The sequence below is a fragment of the Abramis brama genome (assembly GCF_963993115.1).
Source record: "Abramis brama genome assembly, chromosome: 13".
In the NCBI taxonomy this organism is placed as follows: domain Eukaryota; kingdom Metazoa; phylum Chordata; class Actinopteri; order Cypriniformes; family Leuciscidae; genus Abramis; species Abramis brama.
The window spans coordinates 7,053,615-7,080,954 of record NC_139975.1 but is presented as its reverse complement, the minus strand read 5'-3'; the positions used below and the strand labels follow the sequence as shown (position 1 = coordinate 7,080,954).

Here is a 27,340-nt window from a genome sequence, read left to right as displayed (position 1 = left end):
CGGGTGAACTGTTCCTTTAATTTACTCTGAAGTTACTCTAGTTTGAAATATAGCATAGGACAGTTAAAGTGTCATTGCATACTTGTGTTTCACATGGTATTTATTGAAAAGTATTATATAGTAATACTGTGCAGTTTGTTCATATTTCATTTTGAACATTGAGACATTTTTCACAATGTCAACTAATGTATGATGCTCATCTCTGACTTTCTGTGTGTGTGTTTCCGTATGTTTCTATAGTAACCACCACATTGTCTCCGGGCTCAAGTCATGCCAGGAAGTGCAATGAAACTGAGAAGACATACTGCGTTAACGGTGGAGACTGTTATTTCATACATGGTATAAATCAGCTGTCCTGCAAGTAAGTTACACACATTCATAACACATTCCTTTTATCTGATCTCACTTTGATAATACCTACATTTTTTGACTACAAACAAACAGAGTGTTTATTGAAACATTGCTTTGACATCACCAGACTCCAAACAGGGATGTCAAATTTTAATCTAGATTATAACTATAAAAAAATGAATGCAACAAAAATTGATAGCAGTTCATAATGCCCACTGACCTATACATATAGTATAAATTCCACAATAAGGATTTTTCCTGCAATCAGAGCTGTTATTTTTCTATTAATTATATACTATTCAATTATTTATTAATATTTAAAACAATTGTTGTTGTGTGCTTTTGTCAATTTTATTAGTTTTTTTTATATTTGTATATAGCTAACTTATTTTATTTCAGTTTTAGTACTTCAATTTAAACATATTTCATTTTTTATAGTAGTTTTTAATTTGTATCTAAATTTCGTACGTTTTTTTTATAAGATTTTATTCTAATATTTATACTTCATTTTAGCATAATTTCAATTACAGAAATTACGATTTTTAATAGTTTTACCTAACACTAGCAACACTGAGAAATGCAACAACCACCTTCTGGAAATAGCCTGTGTATTGTGCGTAATATGATTATGGGTAATTTGTACTGATAAATCAAATGCGTTAAAGGAATGGTTCACCCAAAAATGAAAACTATCCCATAATTGACTCACCCTCAAGCCATATCCTGACTCTTCCCAGCTTTGAAATGGCATTGAATAGATTTAAAAGTCTTAAAAGCAAAAGTAATCTCCAGTAAGACTCTAGTGGGTTAATAAATGCCTTCTGAATTGAAACGATGGGGTTTTGTAAGAATGTTTAAAACTATAAACTACAATCACTGGCTTGGATGGCTTGAGGGTGAGTAAATTATGGCATAATTTTCATTTTTAGGTGAACTATTCCTTTAAGAAGTACACTAAGAGCAGTTATATGAATGTATTTGAATTTCATTACATTTTAATCTAGATTATAACTATAAAAAAATGAATGCAATAAAAAACCAAACATTACTTCCTTTAAACTCAAAATCAAAACTCCAGTTTTACATTCTGTTTGCTGCCTCAATTCAAATTCAGGAATTTAAAAACATTTTATTAATGTCTACATGTTGCGGCATTGGATCCTGAAACTGTGTAAGTTATGATTGTTTGGACCTTTGCTGGGAAAGAAATGTAGAGACTCTTGTAACTTTAATTGAATACTGCTGGTCTAGCTCGAGCCAGAGAAATGACAGTGTGTGTGTGTGAGGGTCTGGAGGAAGGGGAGAGGGTTTGCCGTGTGTGTCGTCCGTCAGGTCTGTCGATGTATACTGCCGCGTTATCAATAGTGCGCTGAGTTACGGTGATGCCATGGACACAACGCTCCGTTCTTATCAGCCATTTCAGACAGGGCAGCTCAGATTTACGGTGTGTGCGGCAATTTTTTACAGGAAGAGAAACAAAGCCATTAAAGCTGTTTAAAGCTCAAACCCTTGAGGGAGATGTCATCCTTTAACTGTGACTCGTCGAGTCAATCTCTTTAATTTACAGAACAGAGTGTCTGAAGCTGCTTTAAGGGTTAATGGCCCGCAGGGAAGCACGGACTGATTTGGAAATAGTGTGTGTTGCTCTTGGCTTTCTTGACACAGTGATTCACTTATTTGCCTGAAAGTTTGTCTTCAACCGCGCTAAAGCTTTACTTCAGAGTACAGGTGGGCGGGATGAAAATCTAAATGTTTTACCACGGTATAAGACATGTTATATCATGGTAACAGTATCACAGTAGTTATTTTTGGTGGAGATTCAGTGAAGTATATCATTTACAAATTAATCATACTTAATGTCATTGATTATTGTCTCTTTTTTTATTTTGAATGCCATTGGTGCAAGAGAATATATATATATATATATATATATATATATATATATATATATATATATATATATATATATATATGCAATGTTGTAATTCTATTTATTTATATATTAAATATAAACATATAAACATTAAAAAGCATAAGTTATATATATAAAAATGAAAGCAACATAAACTAAAAGAAAAAATCTGGATGGAATTAATGATATAGAAAAAAATAAAGTACAAAATAAATTAGGGTAAATATGTAATTAAAATACTTTATACAGCTCTCATATATATATATATATATACTACCAGTATATTTTCCAATTATATAGTGTAATATTTTAATTCTTTATTTATATAACAAATATAAACATTAAAAAACATACATAAGTTATATATAAATATATAAGCAAAATAAACTGAAAGGAAAAAATCCGGGTGGAATTAATGATATAGAAAACAAAATAAAGTAGTAAATAAATTTAAGTAATATATGATTAAAATGCTTTATACAGCTCTTAAATTTTGAAAGTCTTTTTATTTAAAGACTGTAATTTTACAGTCCTTGCACAGTTACAAACCTTGCATTTTTTTGTATTCGTCATTCAGTCTCTGAATTGTCAAAACACCTATCAAAATATTTGCTACAGATGCGAAAAATGCAGAAAATCGAACCCGATCCGAATTTCTTTTATGACGGACGAAAGTTTCAGAGGCAGTGTGTAAGCGCGATTGACTTAAATCGATTTACGTGAGGTTGTATTTATTTTTTACTGTGCGAAAATTTCGGACTCGGTGTGCAAGGACCTTTAAAACCATAAAGTTGGTTTTTGAATTAGTAAATTAGGCCATAATTATAATAAAGTTAATTAAAACTGTTTTTAACTTTCTTAGGATAATCAGTGGAGCCCACAGGAGAAAAGGTCTTAAGCAATTCATGTTTTATTAACAAATTTAGCACAAAAATGTTGACCGCAGTATTAAAGGTACATTTCTACTGTTGTACAGTATATATAGCCTACTGTATGTCATACCTCCCAGCCGTATTTCCGAGACAATACCTTAAGATGTCATCTCTCTGTATGTGTGTGTGTGTGTCTGTTACTGTAGCTCCTAAAGCAGATGAAATGCAGTCTGTCCCATTGACCTCTGCAGTAAATTCTGCAGACAGGCTGAACGGTGAATTCCCCAGTAGAACTGAACTCTAAAATAGCCTCAGTATATAAATAATAAAAACTTGTGACTAGACTAAGCTTTTGGCACCATTATGAAGCTTTTAGGGACTTTATTTTGCTCCTGTTTGTCTTAGGACGTCCTCCTCATTAACGTGAGGTCTTAGACGATCACAGAAGTGGAACTGATGGGCATTTTATGAGGAAGTAAAGATGTAAAGCTCAAATTAGGTTTGATTATGTTTGATCTACAGTCGGCCCAAAGAGTATTTGGACACCTGCGGCATGCTTAAAATTGCATGAATTTTATTGCATTAGATCAGAAAGTAGTCAAGCAATTCAAGTGATATCTGTACATAAATGATGCTACTATAAAGCACTGAGTAGACAGTGAAATATCTGTGTATTTGACAAGTATTGCATCTGATCCACTTCATCTGTGATAAAGTATGTAAATAAAGTGTCCCCTAAATCCAGCCTCAGCTAAAGTCAGTCACACCTATTAAGTATGAGAAATAGAAATATGAATGTGCATATCACATTATATTATTATAATTATATCATATTTTTGAGAATTCAGTGCCTATTAACCTGTCATTTTTACACAGCTGTCTGAAATGCTTGATTCTAGTTGGTCAGTCGTGGCTTTCCGAGGTCAGTTATTCCCCAATATTCCCACTGTGTAATGACATTAATCTGGGTGTTTGAGGCCGGCTCTTCTTTCATGTCTCACACATCACACCGCAGATGCGCTCTCAAACGCAGCTGGTGCCATCTTGCGCCTCAGTTATGGACTAAATTTACTATAAAATTAAACCAAAGGACTTCAGTATTAAAGGGGTCCTATTGTGCTTTTGTTTTTATTGTGTAATGTTGACCTTGAAAAAGGTCTACAAAGTTACAAAGCACAAAGTCACTCCAAAGCGAGTTATTCTCTATATCAGTGCGCACTGTTTCTGAACTCCCTGAAACACCTTGACTGTAGTCTTGAGTTTTCTTCCGGGAATGAACACGTCACAATATCCTTCATTTAAATAATTCCAGCCGAAGGCATATGCAAAATAAAGGAACGAGGCCCGGTTGAGTTAGTTAGTAGTGTGTTGAAACTCATAGTTATTGTAAGTGGCGTGACATTTCCAAAACACGCTCGAAGCGATTGGCCAATCACAACACACTGGTCCAGCCAACCAATCAGAGCACATTGTGCTTTTCAGAGGGAGGGGCTTCGTAGAGACAGGAACTAAACAGAGCTTTACTGATAAATTAGTCAAATATGTGAAATCATAGTGTTTTTTAAACATTCAAGCATGAAACCTATGGAGCCTCTAAAGGGACGCAGTGATGAAAAAAAAATATTTCAATGCTTTTGCATTCCACCTACAAACTTTGTGTTCGCTAGTGAAGAACTCGAATTTTTTTCCTTCACCACTCCAAAAACAATATCAATACTTTGGCTGGCATAATAGGTCCCCTTTAATAGAAGGCCTTTGGTAATATTGTTGAAGTGTTTGTCTTGTTGCTAGAATGATTGTTTTCCGTTACACTGTAATGGATTATATGATAATAAACAGGTGCGATTTTAAAACGATTTCTTCTCAAATCAATATTTCATTTGTCCGTCATTATTTATGTGATAAAATGCTGTGCATTCACTGATATGACTGTACATTATCCTTTAAATGTCCGTCTTGTTTGAACTTGTTCATTCGTCTAGGCTCAAAGCTGCTTGCTAGGAACTAGGAACTTGTTTAATAAAGATTTCAGAATTCATAGATTTAAACAAGCATATTTTTGTTTGCACATATTTCTCCAGTAAGACAAAAACAGCCTAATATTTGATTGTGGCCCGATGGAGGATTCTGTTTTTGAGGGTGGTAAGCGCCCCCTTGAGGAATTGCCGCCTAATTGAACCATCCGAATGAATCAGCTCACTAAAATGAACCAGGCTTCCCAACCCACATATCATTTTTGGAGCCATCCTAAAAATGGCATGAAATGACATGAGCCCTTTTTCCTCAGGTTCAAACTCCTCCGGTGACATCACAGCGATGACATCATCAGGTGGAACAGCTCACAGGGGTTGTTCTCTGTTGTTCTAACTGCATGTTTCTCTGCTCTCGTCTCTCTCTCTCTCTCCTCTTCCTCCTCATGTCTCTTTCTCCTCTTCCCCCTCCCTCTCGTTCCTTCCTTCTCCCTCTGCGGGTTTGTTTCCCTTCATCAGGTGTCCAAATGACTATACCGGTGAACGCTGTCAAACCTCCGTTATGGCCGGTTTCTACAGTATGTCCATTTCTTCTTCCTGTCTGTCTGTTTGTCTGTCTGTCTGCTCTGAAGCTGCATGTTGGCTATGGTGTGTGTGTGTGTGTGTGTGCATGTACATGTCTGCCTCTGTTTGCCCATTTTAAGTTTTTATTGGTAGAAGTAGAAATTCATGGATGTTCAATGGATTTAGTATGCATTGATATATTATTAAAGGCAGATTTGGGGAAGAAGAGGATAATTATCATGCAAGTGAAACAATAAAGCATGTTTACATATAGATTAGGTTCCCATAGAGCAGAATTATATTCATGAGTAATTAGTGCATCAAACAAATTCAGGACATTTTTGGCAGGCACTCATTCTTATCATTTAAAGGATTGTTCTGGTTTGATACAAGTAAAGCTTGTTGACAGCGTCTGTGTCCACAGAAAATGATTCGAACTCAAAAATTGTATTGACAGTAATGCACTTAAAATGGAAAACTGCACCACAATAAACGTTAAAAAACAGAAAAATACACAATTTACAAAGAAAGTATAGCCGCAAGACAAGTTTGGGGTTGGTATGAGTCTCTTAAGTTCACCAAGGCACATTTATTTGGTCAAAAATACATTCTCTCGAAATCTCTATTGGAATTTACTTTAAAATGTAATTTTGTGATGGAAAAGTTACATTTTCAGCTCTAGTCTTCATTGTCACATGATCCTTCAGAAATCTTTCTAAAAGGCTGATTTGGTGCTCAAGAAGCTTTTCTTATTATGTGTCGAAAACAGTTGTGCTGCTTCAATTATTTTTCTGGAAATCATGGATATATCCCAGAATTCTTTGATATATAGAATGTTTAAAAGAACAACATTTATTTGAATTGGAATTTTTTTAATATTTATACCGTCACTTTTAAGCAATTTAATGCAATTCATTTAAAAATACATTAAAAAAAAAAAATCGTACTTACCCCAAGCTTTGAATGTGTGATACAAATGATAACTAAACTTTTCTGTGCAAAGCTAAAAGCCATTTTTTCATATCATTTTCTGTCATGACCATGTAAAATCATTGAACCTTGGAAATTTCACATGATACACACAAGAATAACAGAAAGGGTCTGTTTACACCCACAGGAATTACGTTGGTAACGTAACCAGTTAACCCACCTAGAACAGTAGTTCCCTGGGTTTACAGCTCCAGTTGACCTTAGTCAATATGTTTTATTGAATATAATGTGGATGGAAACAAGGCTGTCATTAGCTATGTTTCCATCTCCCTATTTTTATGCGCATGCTGGATGGAAATGCCAAAGTGCACATAAATTCTAGAAATGCGCATTAAAAACGTATGCTCTCAAATGAGACAAATACATTTTTATCCGATAAGTAGACATGCACATAAACTACGATAGAAACAGAATAACAGAATAAATCCCTCAATGTGCAACAAAAAACTTTGGCTCAACAGTGGATGTGATTGGATAACTGGACTAACTTGCGGACCAATCGCATTGCACAGCATCTCAGATGTTGGTTTGGTCATTCTGAAATGTTTGCGTTCCCAAACACCAGACATCCGAATGCAAGAGAACATGACAGTGTTTATTGTGGCTTCCTCGATTGCAGCAACTTCCATTTTTATTATTTATTATATATTTTGCGCAGGAAGTGACGATTATGTTCTCTTGAACGAATGGGATGGAAACACTGCATTATTTGCAATGTTTTATGCGATATCCCAATTTGCGCACAATTTAAATTCTCATCTTTGGATTGAAACATAGCTAATGTACAGTCCATTCAATAGATTGCATTTTATGTCAAATTTTTGGTATGATATTTAAGCCTATTTTTATTGTTTTGTCTGCAGAATAGTCAAGACAAAGATTCACAGCAGCCGTAAAATCTACTGAACACATTACATTGGACGTCATATTTGTGTTATCTATAACATACATTTTTGAATGGAAGAATTTGTTTTTTTATTATTAATTTTTTTATTGAAAGAAATATGTCATCACATCAAATCGTCTGTAAGTGCATTACTGCAAACATGACTTTTGCCCTTTTCTATAAACTGTACACTCGTAAAAATAAAGGTTCTTCATTGCCATCGATCATAGGCGGAGGGTGAACCAACCCTTTAAAAACACATAGATGTCCATGAAATAGTTTCAAGTTACATGTCGCAACAACCTACACATCCCAGCATAAACGCTCTCTATAAATTGTTTGTTATTAAAGTGGCTACATTCACAAACCACTGTTATTTTTAACAGAAAAGCATGCATACTGTATGCGTGATTTGGCATGGCAGATAATATTAATAATAAATAACCATTGCCTTACCATACAGCAGAATCCTACGTTTGGACCATGATTTCCAAAATCAGTCATGCTTCTGGAATAAGCGAGGGTGCTCTAGCATTAATGTACACCTATTTTGACGTATATCATGTTTTAGTCTCATCCATTGCTATGGTTATTTCGAGAGAAAATCCCGCATTTAGCCTATAGGCTATGCGGATGTCACTCCCGAAACTTTGCAGTGTGTGCAATGTGGCCGCTGGTCAAGCATTTCATTCCAGTTTTATTCTAATTCTGAATTTAGGCTATATTATATCGCCTAGAAAGCGTGCAAATGGCGCTCTCTTTATAATCACTAAAAGCTGTCACTCATCTTCATCGCAATCTCACAAAGTTCCGTTTTAATCAATGAAGCTGACTGCACAATGAAGCTCTTATTTACATAATATCTACACTATATTATGTTATAATCAGATAAATTGCAAGCTTGCAGAACTCTGTAAAAAAAACTCCAGTTTTTGAGCGGTGAGTGGATTCTAACTTAAACACCTCTGATTGGCATTGCGTTCAAGGAATCAACAGATATGTGACCCTGGACCACAAAACCAGTCACATGGGTCAATTTTTTGAAAGTGAGATTTATACATCATCTGAAAGTTGAATAAATAAGCTTTCCATTGATGTATGGTTTGTTAGGATAGGACAATATCTGGCTGAGATACAACTACTGAAAATCTGGAATCTGAGGGTGCAAAAAAATCGAAACATTGAGAAAATCGCCTTTAAAGTTGTCCATTTATGTTCGCGATTGTGCTGCATTCACTCACAAAAATTAATGTTTTATATATTTACAGTAGGAAATTTACAAAATATCTTTGTGGAACATAATCTTTACTTAATATCCTAATGATTTTTGGCATAAAAGAAAAATCGATCATTTTGACCCACACAATGTATTGTTGGTTATTGCCACAAATATACCCGTGCGACTGGTTTTGTGATCCAGGGTCACATATGTCTGTGATTGGCTTTATTGCTTAACGCTGCAAAAACACGTTGTAAATATAAATATTTGACGCTCTTCAGAGCTCAAACAGATATGCACTGGAGAATTAAGCAAATCTGTTTCACAAATATGCTATCGTTACGGAGAAAACTGATCCTGGACCAGCAGTTATGGGCAGCTTTTCCCTCTAAAAGCGATCAGGAGAAGCAGCAGGCAGTGGTTTGAGAGAGAACATTCCTCGAGTCCGTGGCCAGGGGAAGGCTAAGCCCACCTATGCCATCGATGGTTCCAAGAAGAACCTTTAACATCCATGGAACCTTTGCGTTCCACAAAAGGTTCTTTATAATGGACAAAAGTTCCATTATTTATCTTCAAACTAAGAAAAAAAAAATGGTTCTTTTAAGAACTGTCGACTGAAAGCTCTTCTGTTGGCTCTTCTATGGCATCACTGCAAAACCCCCTTTTGAAACTTTCATTCTCAAGAGATTATTTCCACAGATGCTGTTGGTAAATCTTAACTTGCTTTGAACCTGGAACATTAATATGAAGTTGGTTGTTAAGTAATATTGATGCTTCTGAGCCTGAGGCATGATGCATGACCTCTAACCTTTGACCTCTCGAACCGCTGCTTTCCAAACAGCGGTATCTCATTATCATGCATGCCGTAGGTGTGTTTATACATCTGCACATCTGCAGTGGAAGTTAAAAAACATACATGAAAATGTAATATTGTGACTAAACTAAAGCCATCTGTTTGTCATTTCGCATATAAATCATTAGAAACGACATTAGTTGTGTCTGCATTCATCTGTACTTCTTGTGAGTCTCTTTGTGTTGTACATTGTGCTTTTCTGTTTAATGGTTTTGTTTGTTTCTTTGTTTTTGTGTTCTTAACCTTAAACCAGAAATGAGGTCTAGTAAATATGGCAGTAAGTGTGGCTGTCTATGTGTCTGCATGCATTTGTACGCTTGCTTACATGTGATGAACAAGAAAAGCGTATTGTTGTTTGTTTACTGGTGTTTTTGTTCATTTTGTTTCCATTTTATGGGGAATATGGAGTTGGCCAGTGTGTGTCTGCATTGTCTGTCTGTTACTGGAACGTAAAATCACTCACCTCAGTGTCTCAAAAACAAACCAACCAAACAACACCACTGATCGCATTCTAGTGAACCGCCTCTATCTGAACAAGTGGACATTTTTACCTGAAACCTGTTTTCTTGTTTTTTCTTTTTTTACATTGTCAACTTTCTGCATTGGCAGAGCATCTTGGAATTGAAATCATGGGTATGAAGTTATTATTTGTTTGATTCTTTAGATTAGGTTCATGACATAATTTGATGACATAGTTTAAGCATATTCACATAAGAACTCGTCTCGTTCTATTTTCTCTGTCCTATATTTGAACAAGTAAATGCATTTCCAGCTTCTGATTTACTTTTTTCAGTTCTGACAAAACAACACTCATTTTAGGAATATAAGAATGAAACATCTCAGGCAGGTAGATCGGTATTTATAGTATAAAACACATATATCAGTTGTTAACGTGCCAAGTTGTGATATGCCTTGGCAACCTTGATTATTATTATTATTTTTATAAGAAATGTAGCAATTCATTGATCAGATCAATAAATTCTCAAATCTAAACACATTATAAACTTGTTAGAGAAATAAGATGTCTAGAATAATTTGTAACTCTCCACTCATTTCATAATCAGTGTTTTTGACTTGTTTCCCAGTAAAAAATATATATATATATTTTTTTTTTTTTATTCATATTTAAACCAATTTTTTTTACATTTCCACTGGGGTAAGAAAAATAATAATAAAATAATAAAAATAATAAAGTTTTTTTTTTTTTTTACATGTTTTTTGAAAGAAGTCTCTGATGCTCACCAAGGCTGCATTTATTTGATCAAAAATATTGTAAAAAAAAAAAAGAAAAGTAATGTTGTGAAATATCATTACAATTTAAAATATAGGCTAATATAAAAAATAAAAAATAATAACTGTTTTCTATTTTAATGTTTTAAAATGTAATTTATTACTATGGCAAAGCTGATTTTCCTTCATCATTCTAATCATTCTAATCATTCTAATATGCAGATTTGGTGCTTAATTATTAAACATTGCTGATTAATATTTTTGTGGAAACCATTATACTTTTTTTTTTCTAGATTCTTTGATAAATAGAAAGTTCAGCATCTATTTGAAATGGAAATCATTTGACAAGCATACAGAACATGTATCCTTGATTTTTCTTTTTTAAGCATACATGTTCTGTATGCTTATAAATTGCATGAAACAATATAAATATCTTTACTGTCAAGTTCAATATAATGCATTTAAAAAAATGACTGACCCCAAACATTTAAAAGGTAGTCTATCATGGTTTCCACTAAAATTTTAAGCAGCAAATATGGGTTTCAACATTGATAAAAAAAACTAAAAAAATGAAATGACCGATTTCTTAAGGAAAATGTGACACTGAAGACGGGAGTAATGATGCTGAAAATCGGTTTTGCATCACAGGAATTATACATTTTAAAATTCTAATAATATTTCACAGTATTGCTGTTTTTGATTGTATTTTACACCATTTGACTGGTAGTGTGTATCTTAATAAACTTTGCTTCTCAAGTTTATTCATTAAGCTTTTTTTCCTGGAAAACAACTCAAATATACTGATTTTAAAAAAAAAAAGTAGAGTTTCCATTTTCATTTGCATACAACATACGTATCAGGGAGCCGAGTGAGGGGTAAAATGAGTGTTGCCCATCTCTTCTCTGTCTCCTTGTCTGCACCACTATAGAGTACATTAGCCGTTGGTCTGGGTACATCTCGCTCTCCGTTTCCTCTCTCTCTCTCTCTCTCTCTCTCTCTCTCTCTGTGATCTCTGTTTCCTGTAACAAGCATGCAATGCGATATCAGTGTCTGACTCAACCGCCCCCCCCTCTCCCCCCTGCGTTTCTCTTTTATTACACACTCATCCCTCTACTGTTTGGCCCTCAATTCTCTTCTCTCCTTCCTCCCGTCCGTTTTTTCGTTCCCTCCCTTCATGTTCTGTATGCTTCCTCTGTTGCTGCCCACGTTCAGCACCCCAGAGGATGTTTCGAATATTCTTGTTTTTTTTTAAAAAATCAGACCCACAAATACGTGCTCAAGGCATCGTATATAGACGGTCTTCATAAAACCTGTTCATTTTATCCAAACAATTCTTTGGTTTGCTCTTAAAGTTGGCAAAAAAATAGTTTTTCACTCTCCAATCAGTTTTAAAGTCAACATGAAATGGTTGACTTTTGGTTGAAATGTGATAATATTTATTTGTAATGTGGTATGTCAGAGTAAAACAATAAATTAAAATAAATTATAATGAAATCTCTGTTATTATAACATTATTGTTTTTTAAAAATAATGTGCACTGATGAATCATTCACAATAAGATCAGAAATCTGCATTAAGAAAAGTAAATGGGTCAGTCTTGATTTCCTGTTTGAATTTAACCGGTTTTATGAACAACCCTCTCTGAAGAGCTCTTAGAGAAAAGCAGTTTGTGTGTTTTAACTGTATTTTACAGGCATGCTTTATGCGAGACTTAAAAGCTCAGACGTCATAGGATTATATATAGAATAATGCATGTCATGTGCTTTCAGAGGGGCAGAGATTTCATTTTATAAACACTTCTAGCCAAAAACTCGAGTTTCCAGTGTTGCACAGGATGGTTTCAGTCCTGAAGGTAGCCAAAAGTTCTCCCACTGTTTCAGCATAATGTGCTTTATGTGAAACCCTGGCAGACAGAGAAAGCACCACAGCTGTGGCTTCCCATGCTGCCGTGCACCTGATATCAGCCATCGGAAATGTTTTTACAATGACATCTTATGCACCTCAGTACCCCTAAAACATACAGGTTTTAGATTTAAAAGGATTGTTCACCCAAAAAAAGACATTATTTACAGACCCTCGTCACTCTGTGTGACTTTCTTTCTTCCATGAAACACAAACGGAGATGTTTAGCAGAATGTCCAAGCTGCTTTGTTCCACACAATGGAAGTGATTGGAGATTTGGGCTGACAAGCTCCAAAAAATGACAAAAAAAGCACTTTGAAAGCATCATAAAAGTAGCTCATATGTTTTGTGCACTGTTTTCCAAGTATCCTGAATCCGTACGATAGCTTCGGATGTTGTCATTCACTGAAAATCTTGCTCGACAGACCAAGTCCTCATTCACTTTTATTATATGGAACTTATGCTGCCTTCATGTGCTATCAGAAATTTCCCACTTCTGAAGTTGTGATTGCGAGCTTGTCACATGCAAGTGTTTTGTTGCCGGAAAGAACTGGAATCATGGAGGACACCAGGTTTATTCTTGCCTATTTATTTGAGAAATTCTTATTAAAGCCAAACTGATATTCAGCTATTCATTGACAACAATATAAACATTCACTGCACTATCTAGATAGTCAGCTTGCTGACGGTTCTGTAAGGCTAATTTTTGCTGTGTATAACATATTTTCAAATGATTATTCAAATATGTAAATATGCACTACTTTAATGAGCTGTTGTGGAAAAACAAAAACAAATAAAGAATAGCAGTCACAGCTGCAATCGTTCTCCCCTCCGCCATGTTTAAAGTGGCCTGCCCAACTAGGACACTCAGGTCTCGAAATTATCCCAGAGCTTCCGTGTGGTAAATGTGACTCGAGAGGGCGTTCATGTCCAATTTTTAAGGAAACTCATATTTATGATAATTCCGATAGCACATAAAGGCAGCATTATAGCTTGGACTTTGCTCTTTCAAACATCTCTTTCTTTGTTGCACAGAAGAAAGAAAATAATTCAGGTTTGCAACGACATGAGGGTGAATAAATGATGACAGAATTTAAATTTTTTGGGTGACTATCCCTTTAAGTAAATGAGACTGCTTGTAAGTGACAAATATGACTGTTTACCACTGTAAAATGCAATGTAGAAAGTGTTTTAGGCTGAATGGGTTAGTTTGACATGGTTTAAAGGCTGCCACTGATGCAGCGGTTGTGTGTTTTGTATGTATGTATGTGTGTCTTTGTGTTCAATGGCCATTGTGTACATGTGTGTTTGTCTCTGTGTCTACGTCTGTGCATATGCGTGTGCTTGTCCATGGCTCTCGTTCATTCAGAGGCTGAGGAGCTGTACCAAAAACGCGTGCTGACGATAACGGGCATCTGCGTGGCACTGCTGGTGGTTGGCATCGTGTGTGTGGTGGCATACTGCAAAACCAAGTAAGCCCCGGGAACTTTACTGATCGCCAGAAAAGAGCTGTGCACATTCACACTTTAAATTAAAAAGCATACCCTAGGGTGAAAGAAGCAAAAATCACGTTATGAGTCGTTGTGTAGATTGGAGTTTTTGTTTGTTTTTTGAAAGAAATTAATACTTTTATTCACCAGGGATGCATTAAATTGGTCAAAAGTGACATTACATTTGTAATGTTGCAAACGTTTTCTATTATAAGCAAATGCCTTTCTTTTGAACGTTCTATTCATCAAAGAATCCTGAAAAAAATGTGTCATGTTTCCAAAACTGTTTTCATCATTGATGATGATATTAAAGGGATAGTTCACTTTGAAATTAAATTTTGGTATGTTTTAGCTTACCTCAAGGGCATCCAAGATGTAGGTGTCTTTGTTTCCGCAGTAGTTTCAATTTTGATATTTTTAGGTCAAACCGTTCTTGTCTGTCAGTCATTTAATGCAGGTCTATGGTCACTGTCTCAAAGAGCATGCACAGAGTCCAAATTAAACAATTCCCCATCGTAAGTACGCATTGATGGCCTAAGACACGAAACGAGCGGTTTGTTTGAGAAAACGAACAGTATTTATATCGTTTTTACCTCTTATACGTGTACGCAGACTGGTGCATAGATATATACACTAGATGTCGCCTTGTCTACGGCAGTTCATTGGAACGAATGTCTTTAAGGCGACATCTAGTGTATATATCTATGCACCAGTCTGCGTACACGTCACACACCAGGATGCGCGCGCGCCCTCAGATCACTTGGACGTGGCTGTGTATAAGAGGTAAAAACGATATAAATACTGTTCGTTTTCTCACACAAACCGCTCGTTTCGTGTCTTAGGCCATCAATGTGTACTTACGATGGGGAATTGTTTAATTTGGACGACGGGGAATTGTTTTAATTTGGACTCTGTGCTTGCTCTTTGAGACAGTGACCATAGACCTGCATTAAATGACTGACAGACAAGAACGGTTTGACCTAAAAATATCAAAATTGAAACTACTGCGGAAAAAAAGACACCTACATCTTGGATGCCCTTGAGGTAAGCTAAAACATACCAAAATTTAATTTCAAAGTGAACTATCCCTTTAAGTAATGTTCATATGCAACTCAGCATATTATGATTTCTGAAGGATCGTGTGACTCTGAAGAAAGGAGTAATGATGCTGAAAATTCAGCTTTGATCACAGGAATAAATTACATGTTAAAATAGAAAATTGTTATTTATTAAATTGTAGTAATTAAAGTCATATTTCACTATATTCAAATGTATTTTTGGTATTTTTCAAATGTAATTTAGCCTTGGTTAGCATAACAAGTTTCTTTCAAATACATTAAAAAATCGTATTGACCCCAAACTTTTGAATGGTAGTGTACATGCATAAAATAAATAATTGTATATATTTAATCAAATAAATATTTTTTTAAGGAATTAAAAAACAACAACAAAAAAAACCCAATTCAAACCAAATAATGTTAAATTATATGATCACATAGCAATATATCAGATAATTCAACAAATTAAACATTTTACAAATTATTGCTTTCTTCAGTAATTTTATATTTGGTACTGGATACAAACTAAATTATAATATTATTCCAATTAGTAAAACAAATCTGATCATGCATCTATCCATAAAACTCAAGTATAACTTTTGTACGTTTGCCTATAGTGATCTGTAACTGTAGATACGTGGTCATTTCCTGTTTGAGTATCAGAGTCTGTAGTGGTATAGATCACATATTTCATCTTTCTTCAGGAAACAAAGGAAGAAGATGCATAACCACCTGCACCAGAACATGTGTGCGGAGCATCCGAACCGCATGCTGGCCAACGGCCCCAACCATCCTGGCCCTGGCCCTGAGGAAATCCCCATGGTGGATGTGAGTCTGTCTGCATCTCATTTCCTGTACGCTGATGTATTCATTCACACATTCTGAGGATTTAGCAATTGAAGGCATGATAATGCACACTAATTGTTCTCATGCAGATTGCTTTTGTGTAATGTTGCTTTTAACCTGTAGGCTTTTGGCGTGGACCGTAAATCTGTGATTGTTTGATTATGTATTTTTTAATTCCTAATTCCTGTGGTGCTCACATTGATGACGTAAGCGTTCTTCAAATTTGGTTAGGACTCAATTGTGAAAGCAACTCTTTTCATTGCAGTATATATCTAAGAACGTCCCAGCAACTGAACGAGTAGTACGACACGGAACAGAGACATCAGGCAATTTCTCGGGCAGCCGAATGTCGTCACGATCCCACCACACCTCCACAGCTTCTCACGCTTCCAGTCACCGGTACTTACTTTAATTCCTCTGTCAATATATCCATATATTGATGCTTGACATATATTGTCTCAGGCCATCTGTCTATTTATTTGTTAATTTACCAGCCTAACTAACAAAACAGTGTACAATGTACATCCATTTATTTTTCCATATATATATATATATATATATATATATATATATATATATATATATATATAATGTATTCATTAAAGTATATAAATGAATATATACACATGCAAACTGGTGGTCAAAAGGCTGAATTTATTTGATCAAAAACACAGTAAAAACTGTCATTTTAAAAGAACTGTTTTCTATTGTAATATATTTTAATATGTAATTTATTCCTGTGATGCAAAGCTGAATTTTCAGCATCATTACTCCAGTCTTCAGTGTCACATGATCCTTCAGAAATCATTCTAATATGCCAGTTCTGCTGCTCAAGCAACATTCATTATTATCAATGTTGAAAACAGTTGTGCATATATTTATACCCCTTACATATACTTCTCTCACATCTTTTGAACTTCCCTTTTTGCTGCGTGTCAGGCACGAGGAGCGCACATGGAGTATGGAGCGGACGGACAGCATCCACTCTGACTGCCAGTCGGGGGCGCTCTCCTCCTCTGTTGGCACCAGTAAATGCAGCAGCCCGGCGTGTATGGAGGCTCGTGCCCGGCGTGCAGCATACTGTGGTTATCCTGATGCCACACAGTGCCCCCTACAGTACGGAGACTCTTACGACTCTCTGCGGGACTCGCCTCACAGTGACAGGTGAGAGAAAGAGGAAGTACTGTAACGGCAGATAAGAGCTGTTCACCATCACGCATAAAGGCACTGTGCATATTTGCAGTCAAATAAAAGAATGCAAGGAAGTTTCCAAGCATTTTATCAGCAATTTGATATTTAGTGTTGAACCATGGCACAAGATAAGCAGATCTCAGATAACTTTCAGTTTGTGACAACTTCCTCATTCGTTGCACATGTAGCAGTGTAGTGTAGCAAAGCACTACTACACTGTTTTTTTTTTATTTTTAAAGCCCATTATCTCTAAAGTATCTCTGAAAAGTTAGATTCGTTTTCATGAATTGTTTTGGTTGGATGGTTCATGTAAATAGGCTGATTCAGTAAATGATTGCATTTTTGTAGAAAAATGTTTAGTTAAATGCTTTTGCATTATAAAATAATGCATTATTTGCATGACAGTATTAAAAATGATTTCTAGTTTGTTTTGGGTTGAGTTTAGTGTAAGTTATCTGTTCAGATTTGATGCTATCATTCTAATTGATGATTCATCTTTATATGAATTATACCATGCGGTAGATGTACACCATTGGTCTATTCAGAAGTTTGAGGTCAGTAAGATTTTTTTTTTAAGTGTTAAAGGGAGAGTTCACCAAAGAATTTAAATTCTGTCATCATTTACTCACCCTCAAGTTGTTCCAAAAAACTGTATTCATTTCTTTCTTCTGCTGAACACAAAAGAAGATGTTTTGAAGAATGTTGGTAACCAAACAGTTTCTGGTCCCCATTGACTTCCATAGTATATATATTTTTTATTCATTCAATGAAAGTCAATAGGATCCATCAACTGTCTGGTCCCCAACATTCTTCAAAATATCTTCAACAGAAGAAAGAAGTTTGTGCAGGTTTAGAACAACTTGAGGGTGAGTAAATGATGACAGAATATTTGGGTGAACTGTCCCTTTAACACTTTTATTCAGCAAGCCAAGAATGCATTAAATTGATCAAAAGTGACAGTAAATGCATTTATGTTACAAAAGGTTTCAAATAAATGCTGTTCTTTTAAGTATCTAAGAATCCTGAATTCAATGTATTATGGTTTCAACAAAAATTGTTTTCAACACTGGTAATAGTAATAAATGTTTCCTGAGCAGCAAATCAGCACATTAGAATGATTTCTGAAGGATCATGTGACACTGAAGAGTAATGATGCTGAAAATTCAGCTTTGCATCACAGGAATAAATTACATTTTTAAACAAATTAAATTGAAAACAGTTACTATAATGTTTCACAACATGTTTGATCGAATAAATGCAGCCTTGGTGACCTTTGAACAGTAGTGTGTATTTTCCCACCATGTTTTTCTGCATCTTCGCAGGTACGTGTCCGCTCTGACCACGCCGGCGCGTCTTTCTCCGGTGGACTTTCACTCCTCACTGCCCCCGCAGGTGCCTACCTTTCAGATCACCACGCCCAACGCCAGCCACGCCCTGTCCCTGCCGCCCGCCGCCGCCGCCGCCATGGACGACGACCAGCCCCTCCTGCACCGCTACCGGCGGTCCCGGCGGCCGTATTACACGGCGGACAGCACCGGCTCCCTCCCGTCCAGCCCGTACCGCTTCGTGGACGACGATGATTATGAGACCACGCAGGAGTACATGTCCTCCCGAGAGCAGCAGCAGAAGAAGAGCAGTGGCGGCAGCGGGCGGCACTGGCGCAGGAGGTCGCGGCTCAACGGGCACGTGTCTCAGCGGGCTCCGGACCCCAGGAACTACAGCTCTCAAAGCTGCCTCTCGGACAGCGAGTGGGAGGACGATGAGGTCGGCGACCTCGGACACGGTGAGAGCACGCCGTTTCTCAGTATGCAGAACATGAACGCCACTGAACCGGCCACCATCTACCGACCCAACGACACGCGGACTTTCAGCAACACGGGACGCTCCGGCTCCCGTGGCACCGTGCAGGCCAACAAACTGTCGCAGTCGCGGTCCAGACCGGACAATGCACCCCTTTAAAAAAGAACGACGAGAGCAAGGACGGGCGTGAAAAACAAATGATATGCTATAGACCTGCACCTATGAGAAATATTTTTTATTTTATATAACAGACAGATATTCTAAACAAATGAAATATTTATTTTCATTTCAGCAAAAATTGTCTACTAGCTAGCAGCAAAGACTTTTTTTATAGGGGGAAAACTATTTATATGTAATTCCTTTTTTTGATTTACAGCATTACGAAGAAGAATTACGTGCAAATTTTTTCACGAGTTAGAAATAGAATAATATTGTGGTGCCTTTTGCTGTTTGCCGACGAGGGAGGTTCAGTTGAATTTTTGTAGCCTTTCTTAAAAACAGACTCTTGGGTTTTATAGACATGTTCTTTCTTTGTTCGTTTGTTTCGTTCGTTCAGGATCTCCCCATTTGAACTGTGATATTATTCAGACACCATGCAATATCAAATCACTTCTGTGTAAGGTGTTTGTTTACATGAGTAGGGTTCACACGCGCACATAACCGACATCGCGAGCGCCGTCTGCGTTCGACTTTGGTTTCTGCGTTTCCCGTTTTCTTTTCTCTCAACTGGTCGTCGCATATTGTTTCCATGGAAACAGAGGTACGCAGGAGTTCACAGGGCATGACGCTGGGTCGCAGTATCGGCCCTGGTGTTCAGGGTTTTCAAAACGGTGGTCTGTACGTCCAATGAATGTGTTTACACTTCTGTCCGTGTGCGTGAGAGTATCGTTGAACCTCAGTGTATACGTACGTGTCTTTGTCTGCGCAGTTTCGTGCAAGAACACGTTCCGTTTGTGCGTTCGCGTTGTGTTCGTCTTCAGGTTAACGTTTCGAGCGCGTGCACGTGTGCGTGTTGTTGTGAGTGTGTATATATGTATGCTTGTACTCTTTTTAGGATGTTGGCTTTGTCGAAAGGGAGCTCTATTACGTTACCAGGCTAGCGCTAATGGGTTAAACCGGACCCCCTAGTGGTGACACGAGCTCATTGCACTGTAACCTTCCTTCCTTGTGTAGTCATTGGCCTGCGGAGGAACCAATCCAGCCTGATTCTAGCCTACACAGACCTACATCTCTCTCCCACACGTTCCCATTCCTATGCCAGCAGCTTTAAGCCGCACTGTGTCTCAGGACTTTTCATTGAAATCTGCATTACTCATGAAACGGATCCATTCCTGCCCGTCGTGTCTGCGTCATGATGGGAAGACTATGAGGAACGATACGACCAGGTGTGTTTGTCTGCGAACGCTCCATGTTTTGCCGGCTTTTCTTTGTTTTGTTTTTCGGTGGGGTCGTTCCAAGTCCGTGCTGTATGCAAGTCGAAGCTATGCGTGTACGGCTACTAGACGTGCTACTCTAGGTGGTTTATCAAGCGTAAACCCCTCCTTCCAGAGCCCAGCAACCTACAACTACATTTGAGAAGACAAACCCACCACCCACACACTTACCCTTTGACACACATGCAAATGCATACACACACAGACACACACACACACACACACAAACATTCTCAAGATTCATTCTGTGCACACAGTCGTTTAAAGCACCACTCGTCTTCACGGATTGATTTTCTTCCTGTCTTACTCTCTGTTTCTTCTGTTCTTCCTCTCTGCCTGTGAAGGCGTCCCTCCCTCTGCATGTTCTAGTGGTTCAGATAGATGGGTGCATGGTAACCGCAGCAACTGAGTCGTATTCACACGGTGAAAGTGTAGTTTTCATTTGACATTCAGCAATAAATCTCCTTTTTTCATGTTCATTCTTGACTTGGAATATGCTAGAAATTTTTGCAAGTTTTCTCAAAAAATAGTACTTGTAAAAAAAAATTAAAAATAAAATCAAACCACTTGTTCATATGGAAAATAAATAAATCTTAATTCCTACCATTTTAAAAATTTAAGTCATCAGGATGTATGTCTGGTTCTTTTCTCTTTTTTTGTTGCTGAATGATATGTCTTTATAATTACATATTTTCAGGGGAACAACATTCTTCATTGACAGAACTTTTTAAGGAGTTGCACCAGGGATGCTACCAAATATTCCATTTTAGAGGGGACTGAAGGTAAAATTTGAACAATTGGCCATTGAAAAACCTATATTGATCAACAACTTATTTTAATATCAGGCCTGGATCATATCATTAGGAGTCATTTGTTCCTTGATATTTAGAGATAAAAGTACTATGAAATCCTCAGCACAAAAAGAGCAATGGAAATAAGTTGCAAAAACTTTTGAAATCAGAAGAATGCACTGAATACATACACTGAGGATACTTACATAAAGTTATTGCTGATATTTCGGGAGGAAAAGAAATGCAAGGAAAACAAAATGCTGACACTGTATTTGCAACCCAACCCTTTTAACACTTTCAGGTGAACAATATTTCTTCATTGGATTTAAGACACAAGTAGCTTTGGGAATCTTATTCAAATAAAATGATTTTTTTTTTTTTATATAAATGATGTTTCAAACATATAAACCGTGAACTAGTTTACATCTATAGCAGTTAGATAATATTTTATTTCAAGTCTCAAGTCTCATTTATTTATATAGCCCTTTCTACTACAACGTAGACCAAAGGACTGTACATCTAAAAGCAAGAAAAAACATACAAAAACATAATATACAATGACAGAGTCAAGAATTAAAAGAAACAGAATACAAATACGTTTTCACACGAATTTTAAAAACATCAACTGACGGTGCAGATCTAATATCAGGGGGAAGAGCATTCCACAGTCTAGGGCCAACGACTGAAAAAGCTCGATCCCCTTTAGTTTTAAGACGAGTTCTTGGAACAAAGAGCAATAAACAATTAAAGGACCTTTGAGATCTACCAGAGTTCATAAGCACCAAATCCTTGATATATTCCGGGGCCAACTCGTGAACAGCTTTATAAACATATAACAAAACCTTATATTGTATCCGATATTTCACAGGGAGCCAATGAAGCCTTTTCAAAACTGGTGTAATATGCTCCCTTTTCTTAATACCAGTAAGGAGCCTCGCTGCAGCGTTTTGAACCAGCTGCAATTTTGAAATAAGAGATTGACTAATTCCTACATATAGAGCATTACAGTAATCCAAGCGTGAGGAAATGAATGCGTGAATCACTGTTTCCAGATCAGGAACAGACAAAAAAGATTTCATTTTCGCAATAGTCCTTAACTGATAAAAACAATTTTTTACCACATTTTTAACCTGATGGTCAAACATAAGAGCAGAGTCAAAAATTACACCTAAATTTCTTATTTTAGGCTGAACGTATGTTTCCCATATACCTAGAAAATCGGTTAAACCACTGTCATCCTTCTTCATCCCAAACACCATGACTTCAGACTTGCTGGCATTTAACTGCAAGCAGTTTTGCTCTAACCAACTAGTCACCTCCTTTAAACAAGCAACCAGGGATAAATTAGGGCTTGATCCTCCAGCTCCAATCGGTAAGTAAATCTGAATGTCATCGGCATATAGGTGATAAAATATACCATATTTCTTGAAAATTTGGCCTAAAGGCAGCAAAAACAAAGAAAAGAGAATAGGTCCCAGAATTGAACCCTGAGGTACTCCACAATCCAAAGAAACTGACCCGGAGGAAAAATCCCCAACCCTGACAGAAATTGAAATATGAGGAAAACCATTTTAAAACCGTCCCTCTCAGCCCCACAACGTGTTCCAAACGATTAATAAGAATATCGTGATCAATTAAATCAAAAGCTGCACTAAGATCCAACATGATTAGAGCCCCAGTATTGCCCGAGTCTGCAATAAGTAATAGATCATTTGAGACTCGCAGTAAAGCTGATTCAGTACTGTGTCCTGCCCGAAAACCAGACTGAAAGACATCTAACACCTTGTTTCTAGCCAAAAAAGAACTTAACTGAGATAAAACTACCTTTTCCAAAATTTTAGAGATACAAGGCAGCTTTGAAATGGGCCGATAATTTTTAAAATCCAACGGGTCAAGAGTGGGCTTTTTAAGAAGGGGCTGAATAACCGCCTGCTTAAAACTTAAAGGAAAAGTGCCTGTATAAAGACTGCAATTAACAATAGCAGTAATACAAGGCCCAGTATAATCGAATGTCGCAGCCAACAAATCAAAAGGCAAAACATCCCAACTAGCAGCTGGGCGTTTCAACTTACCAATAATAAGACTAATATCCTTAATTGAAACCAAATCAAATTTATCAAACGTGCTGACATTTTTTAAAATATCTCCTGTCAAGCCATTCCAGTCATGAAAACCAGATCTAATTGTGTTAACTTTGTCTAAAAAGACATTTAAAAACTTCTCACAACACTCAGTGGATGGTAGTATTGAGACAGTGTTTGAGTTTAGAAACCTATTAATAGATTGAAACAAAATTTTAGGTGATTTTGAATGCTGTGATATAATTTTGGAAAAAAATGCTGATTTAGCATCCTTTACAGCCTTCTGATATCCCATACGTAAATAACGTAAAATCTGTTGAGAGATCATAAGTTTATCCTTTTTCCAAACCCGTTCTGCTCGCCTACACTGCTGTCTAAGAGCCCGAGTTTGTTCATTTAACCACGGCTGATGATTAACCTTACTATGCTTGATCTTATATAGAGCAACAGAGTCTAAAACTCCAGAACACACAGAATTAAAAGCAATAAGTAACTCATCTGGATCTGCCGTAATAGCTACAGAATCAGGCCATTGTACATCAGAAAGAGTATTAAAAATATCACCAAACGCCTGAGGTGTAGACTGAGTGATTGTACGGGAGCGTATATAAGAAAGCTGATGCTTTTGATTTAAATAAAATGTCAGTGCTTACTAACTTACATTAGTAAAAATACTGATTAGATGTTATATATATATATATATATATATATATATATATATATAGAACAAAGCAAGAGAGAAACTCAAAAGTTCTGTTACCAGGGTTTCTGCAGGTTTTATGAAGGTTTAAGACTTTAAATAAAAAAATAAATAAAAAAAAATCCATTACTTATTAATTTATTCAAATTTGCACTGCAAAAACAAGTGATGTTCTTCCTCTGTATTTTTGTCTTGTTTTCCAGTGCAAGATTCTTAAATCAATATGCATTTTAGATACAAAATAACATAAAATATGAAGTATTTTTTCTGTGAAATTAATCAAAATGAAGTGAGTTTATGCTTAAAACAAGAACAAATATCTGCCAATGTGCTCCGAAAAATCAACTTAATTCAAATTGAAGTTTTCATAACTCACTGACAGATATTTGTTCTTCTTTTAAGCATAAACTAAACATAATTTTGTTTCATTTTTCATTAAGTTTGCATCTCAAGTAAATGTATCATTTTTCAAATATGTTTCGATATTTGTGTTGAAAAACAGGACAAATATACGGAGGAAGATATTCATTTTTGCAATGCATGCAACATTTAATGCCACAACTTTGAATGTAAGAATCTTCATTTGTGTAAGGGTGAATAAGGCTTTTGAAGACCCACAGAAACCCTGACTGGCCTCCACTCAACCAGCTCAACTTGTTTAACCAAGACTGTCAAAGAATAGTTCTTTTTTGTGGTGATAATTTATCAAAATATGTTTGGTATGTAACACATTTGTCAGCAAGCAGCCTGAAGACAACTAGTATGGGTGAGTTTCCAAGAAGAAGACAGTGTTTTACTCATGAATGATTCCATACAGAAGGTCTGGTGAGCTCACAATAATTTTATCGTCACACTGATGAAAAGCATATTTCATTCTGAATTCTAGATTCTAATTGATAAGATTCAAAATGAATGATATAGCTGAAATTGTTTTGTAATGCGGAAATCATCTGATCTGTGAAACAATAGGCCATGCAATTCATGTCATCTCGCAACACTTGTCAAACAACATCAATCATTGTGTACATTAAACCACAACATACAAAAACATGTCAGATGAGTCAGAGAACTCTGTCTGCAATATCGTGTGTTTATATATTACAATAATTAGGGGATTACAGGGCTTGGTGTCATGAGTGAAGGTTACTATATCTAAAAAAAATAAAAATAAAAAAGTTTTAAACTAAACTAAAAGGTTCTGTGGTCAAAACAATCAATGAAGATATTTGTTTATTTCTTTTTATGAAATGTAACGTTGGCCGTTGTCCATGGTTTTCCACCTGTTCAATAGTTTTTAGGTAGCCTACTCAAGACTTTAAGGTTTGTGTCTATAGAATTTGACTTTTTAAAATAAGAGAAATATTCTCTAGAGTGAAAAGTGTGACAATAGCCTTTTTATCTGTTATCCTTTACCGAGTATCGTGGGCGTGGCCTCACACACACACACACACACACAACACACCTGAGATCACTTCACGCGCTCAGCAGGACTCAAGACACTGGGAAATTTAACTTATTTCTTGGTTTGTTTGGTTATTACACGTTTTTATCTCGATCCCTATAATATCCTTTTCTTTTATCTTCCGCATACATTATTTACACAACGAGTATCAACGTGTGAATTCATCATCAAATGACGCCCAATTCATCATCAAAAACATAACCAAAACGTGGTAAGTCTAAGTTTAAGTTTTCGTTTCGTTGTTGGAACAATAAAATTATAAAAAAAGAGAGAAATAAAAAACGATAGTGTATTTTATGTACTTTTATGGAGCAGCACAAGTGGGAAATGAAGTGTAAACTGCAGTCTCATCATATGAGTTTTTATCCGTTAAAATGTTTATTTTTAGTTTTATTTTAGGCTACATTTAATTATTTTTTAAAACCTAAATTATTTTTAATAAAATAAACGTATAATAATTATGTATTAAAATAAAAATTAATTTATAATAATACACTTTATTATAAAAATTATAAATTGTATCCTGAATTATAGGCTACTACGCTTTATGATAAATAATTGTATTCTGGAAATTTATACTTTATAATGAAATTATTTTATAACAAAAATGTACCATGATATTCATAGTTTCAGCCAAAATACCATATTTACTAAAGTTATTGTTTCTACAACCAGTGGCGGAGCCAGGATATTTTCATTGGGATGGCCAGACAGGGGCCAGGAACCAGTCTAGGGCGGCTCAGAAATTTGTTTGACTACAAAGATGATATAGATCAAGTAATACTGAATGAATTTGGCCATTTTTGTCTTATTCCTCACCTCCGGGTATTAAGAGAAAAGAAGCTCGCACTACAGCTAAAGTTCAATTTGCTCAGACAGTTTGGTTCTGGTTCTTAAAACCCCCAAAAGCTTGTTCTCCTTCATTGCATCCTCATGGATGAGATGTGCGGATAACTACATACAGTAGTCAACCTTCATTTAATTTTTATATGAATTTGTCAACAATTCTCAGACTGTGAGATATGTTGCAAAAACTTGCAACAGAAAAAGAAAACATTGAATGTTTAACATTCTATTAGTTGTCAAATTACATCTGCGGAAGCAGACAGCACAAAAAAAGCCAGAAAGTAAATTATATGCACATATAAATGTGATCTATTTTTCATTTGCACTTTACCAACTAACACAAAATTGGTGCATATTTACTAGTACAAATGCACAGTGCTCACATTTATTGTGCATTAAAAATAAATATAAAAATACATATCAATTTGTGACTCATTGTGCTCTTATTGCAGTATATTTTAGTCCATACATTTGAGAGACATGTTCTAAAATGTGACGGAGATGTAACAAACACATACATGGAACGTTTTTATGCTGCTTTAATCACCTCCACATTGAATCATGTTGTATTAAAGGCAGGGTAGGTGATTTGTTCTAGAAAAAAAATTTGTTATGCTGGTTAAAAGTTTCTTCACATCCTGACTGCAAGTTAAGTGGTCTAAATTGATTTATTTTTATATAATTCGTCTGTGAAAGGCGTAGGACCATACAATGTTCGTCCAATCATTGAATGCGGTCTGAATGCAATGATACGATGTTCTATTTGCCTATTAACGTATGTATTTCCATACCTCCGCGTACGCTGCTCGTGCAGACATTAAACGTCATCAGCGCGTTTCCTGCTGTGCAGAGTTAAGCAGAAAGTATACTTTGTTTTCTTTACATGTCGAACG

At 36.0% G+C, this 27,340-nt stretch overlaps 1 protein-coding gene across 1 annotated transcript in view; it reads left to right on the top strand.

Annotated features, from left to right (window-relative positions):
* nrg2b (neuregulin 2b) overlaps positions 1-21,104 on the top strand; it is a 71,745-nt gene extending 50,641 nt beyond the window's left edge. Inside the window, exons 4-11 of the mRNA XM_084133232.1 lie at positions 241-361; positions 5,625-5,683; positions 10,227-10,250; positions 14,119-14,221; positions 16,002-16,125; positions 16,409-16,542; positions 17,083-17,307; positions 18,657-21,104. Of these exons, the coding sequence (XP_083989358.1) occupies positions 241-361; positions 5,625-5,683; positions 10,227-10,250; positions 14,119-14,221; positions 16,002-16,125; positions 16,409-16,542; positions 17,083-17,307; positions 18,657-19,293 (1,427 nt within the window). The 3' untranslated portion in view covers positions 19,294-21,104. The remainder of the gene's footprint in view (positions 1-240; positions 362-5,624; positions 5,684-10,226; positions 10,251-14,118; positions 14,222-16,001; positions 16,126-16,408; positions 16,543-17,082; positions 17,308-18,656) is intronic.
* Positions 21,105-27,340: the final 6,236 nt, after the last annotated feature.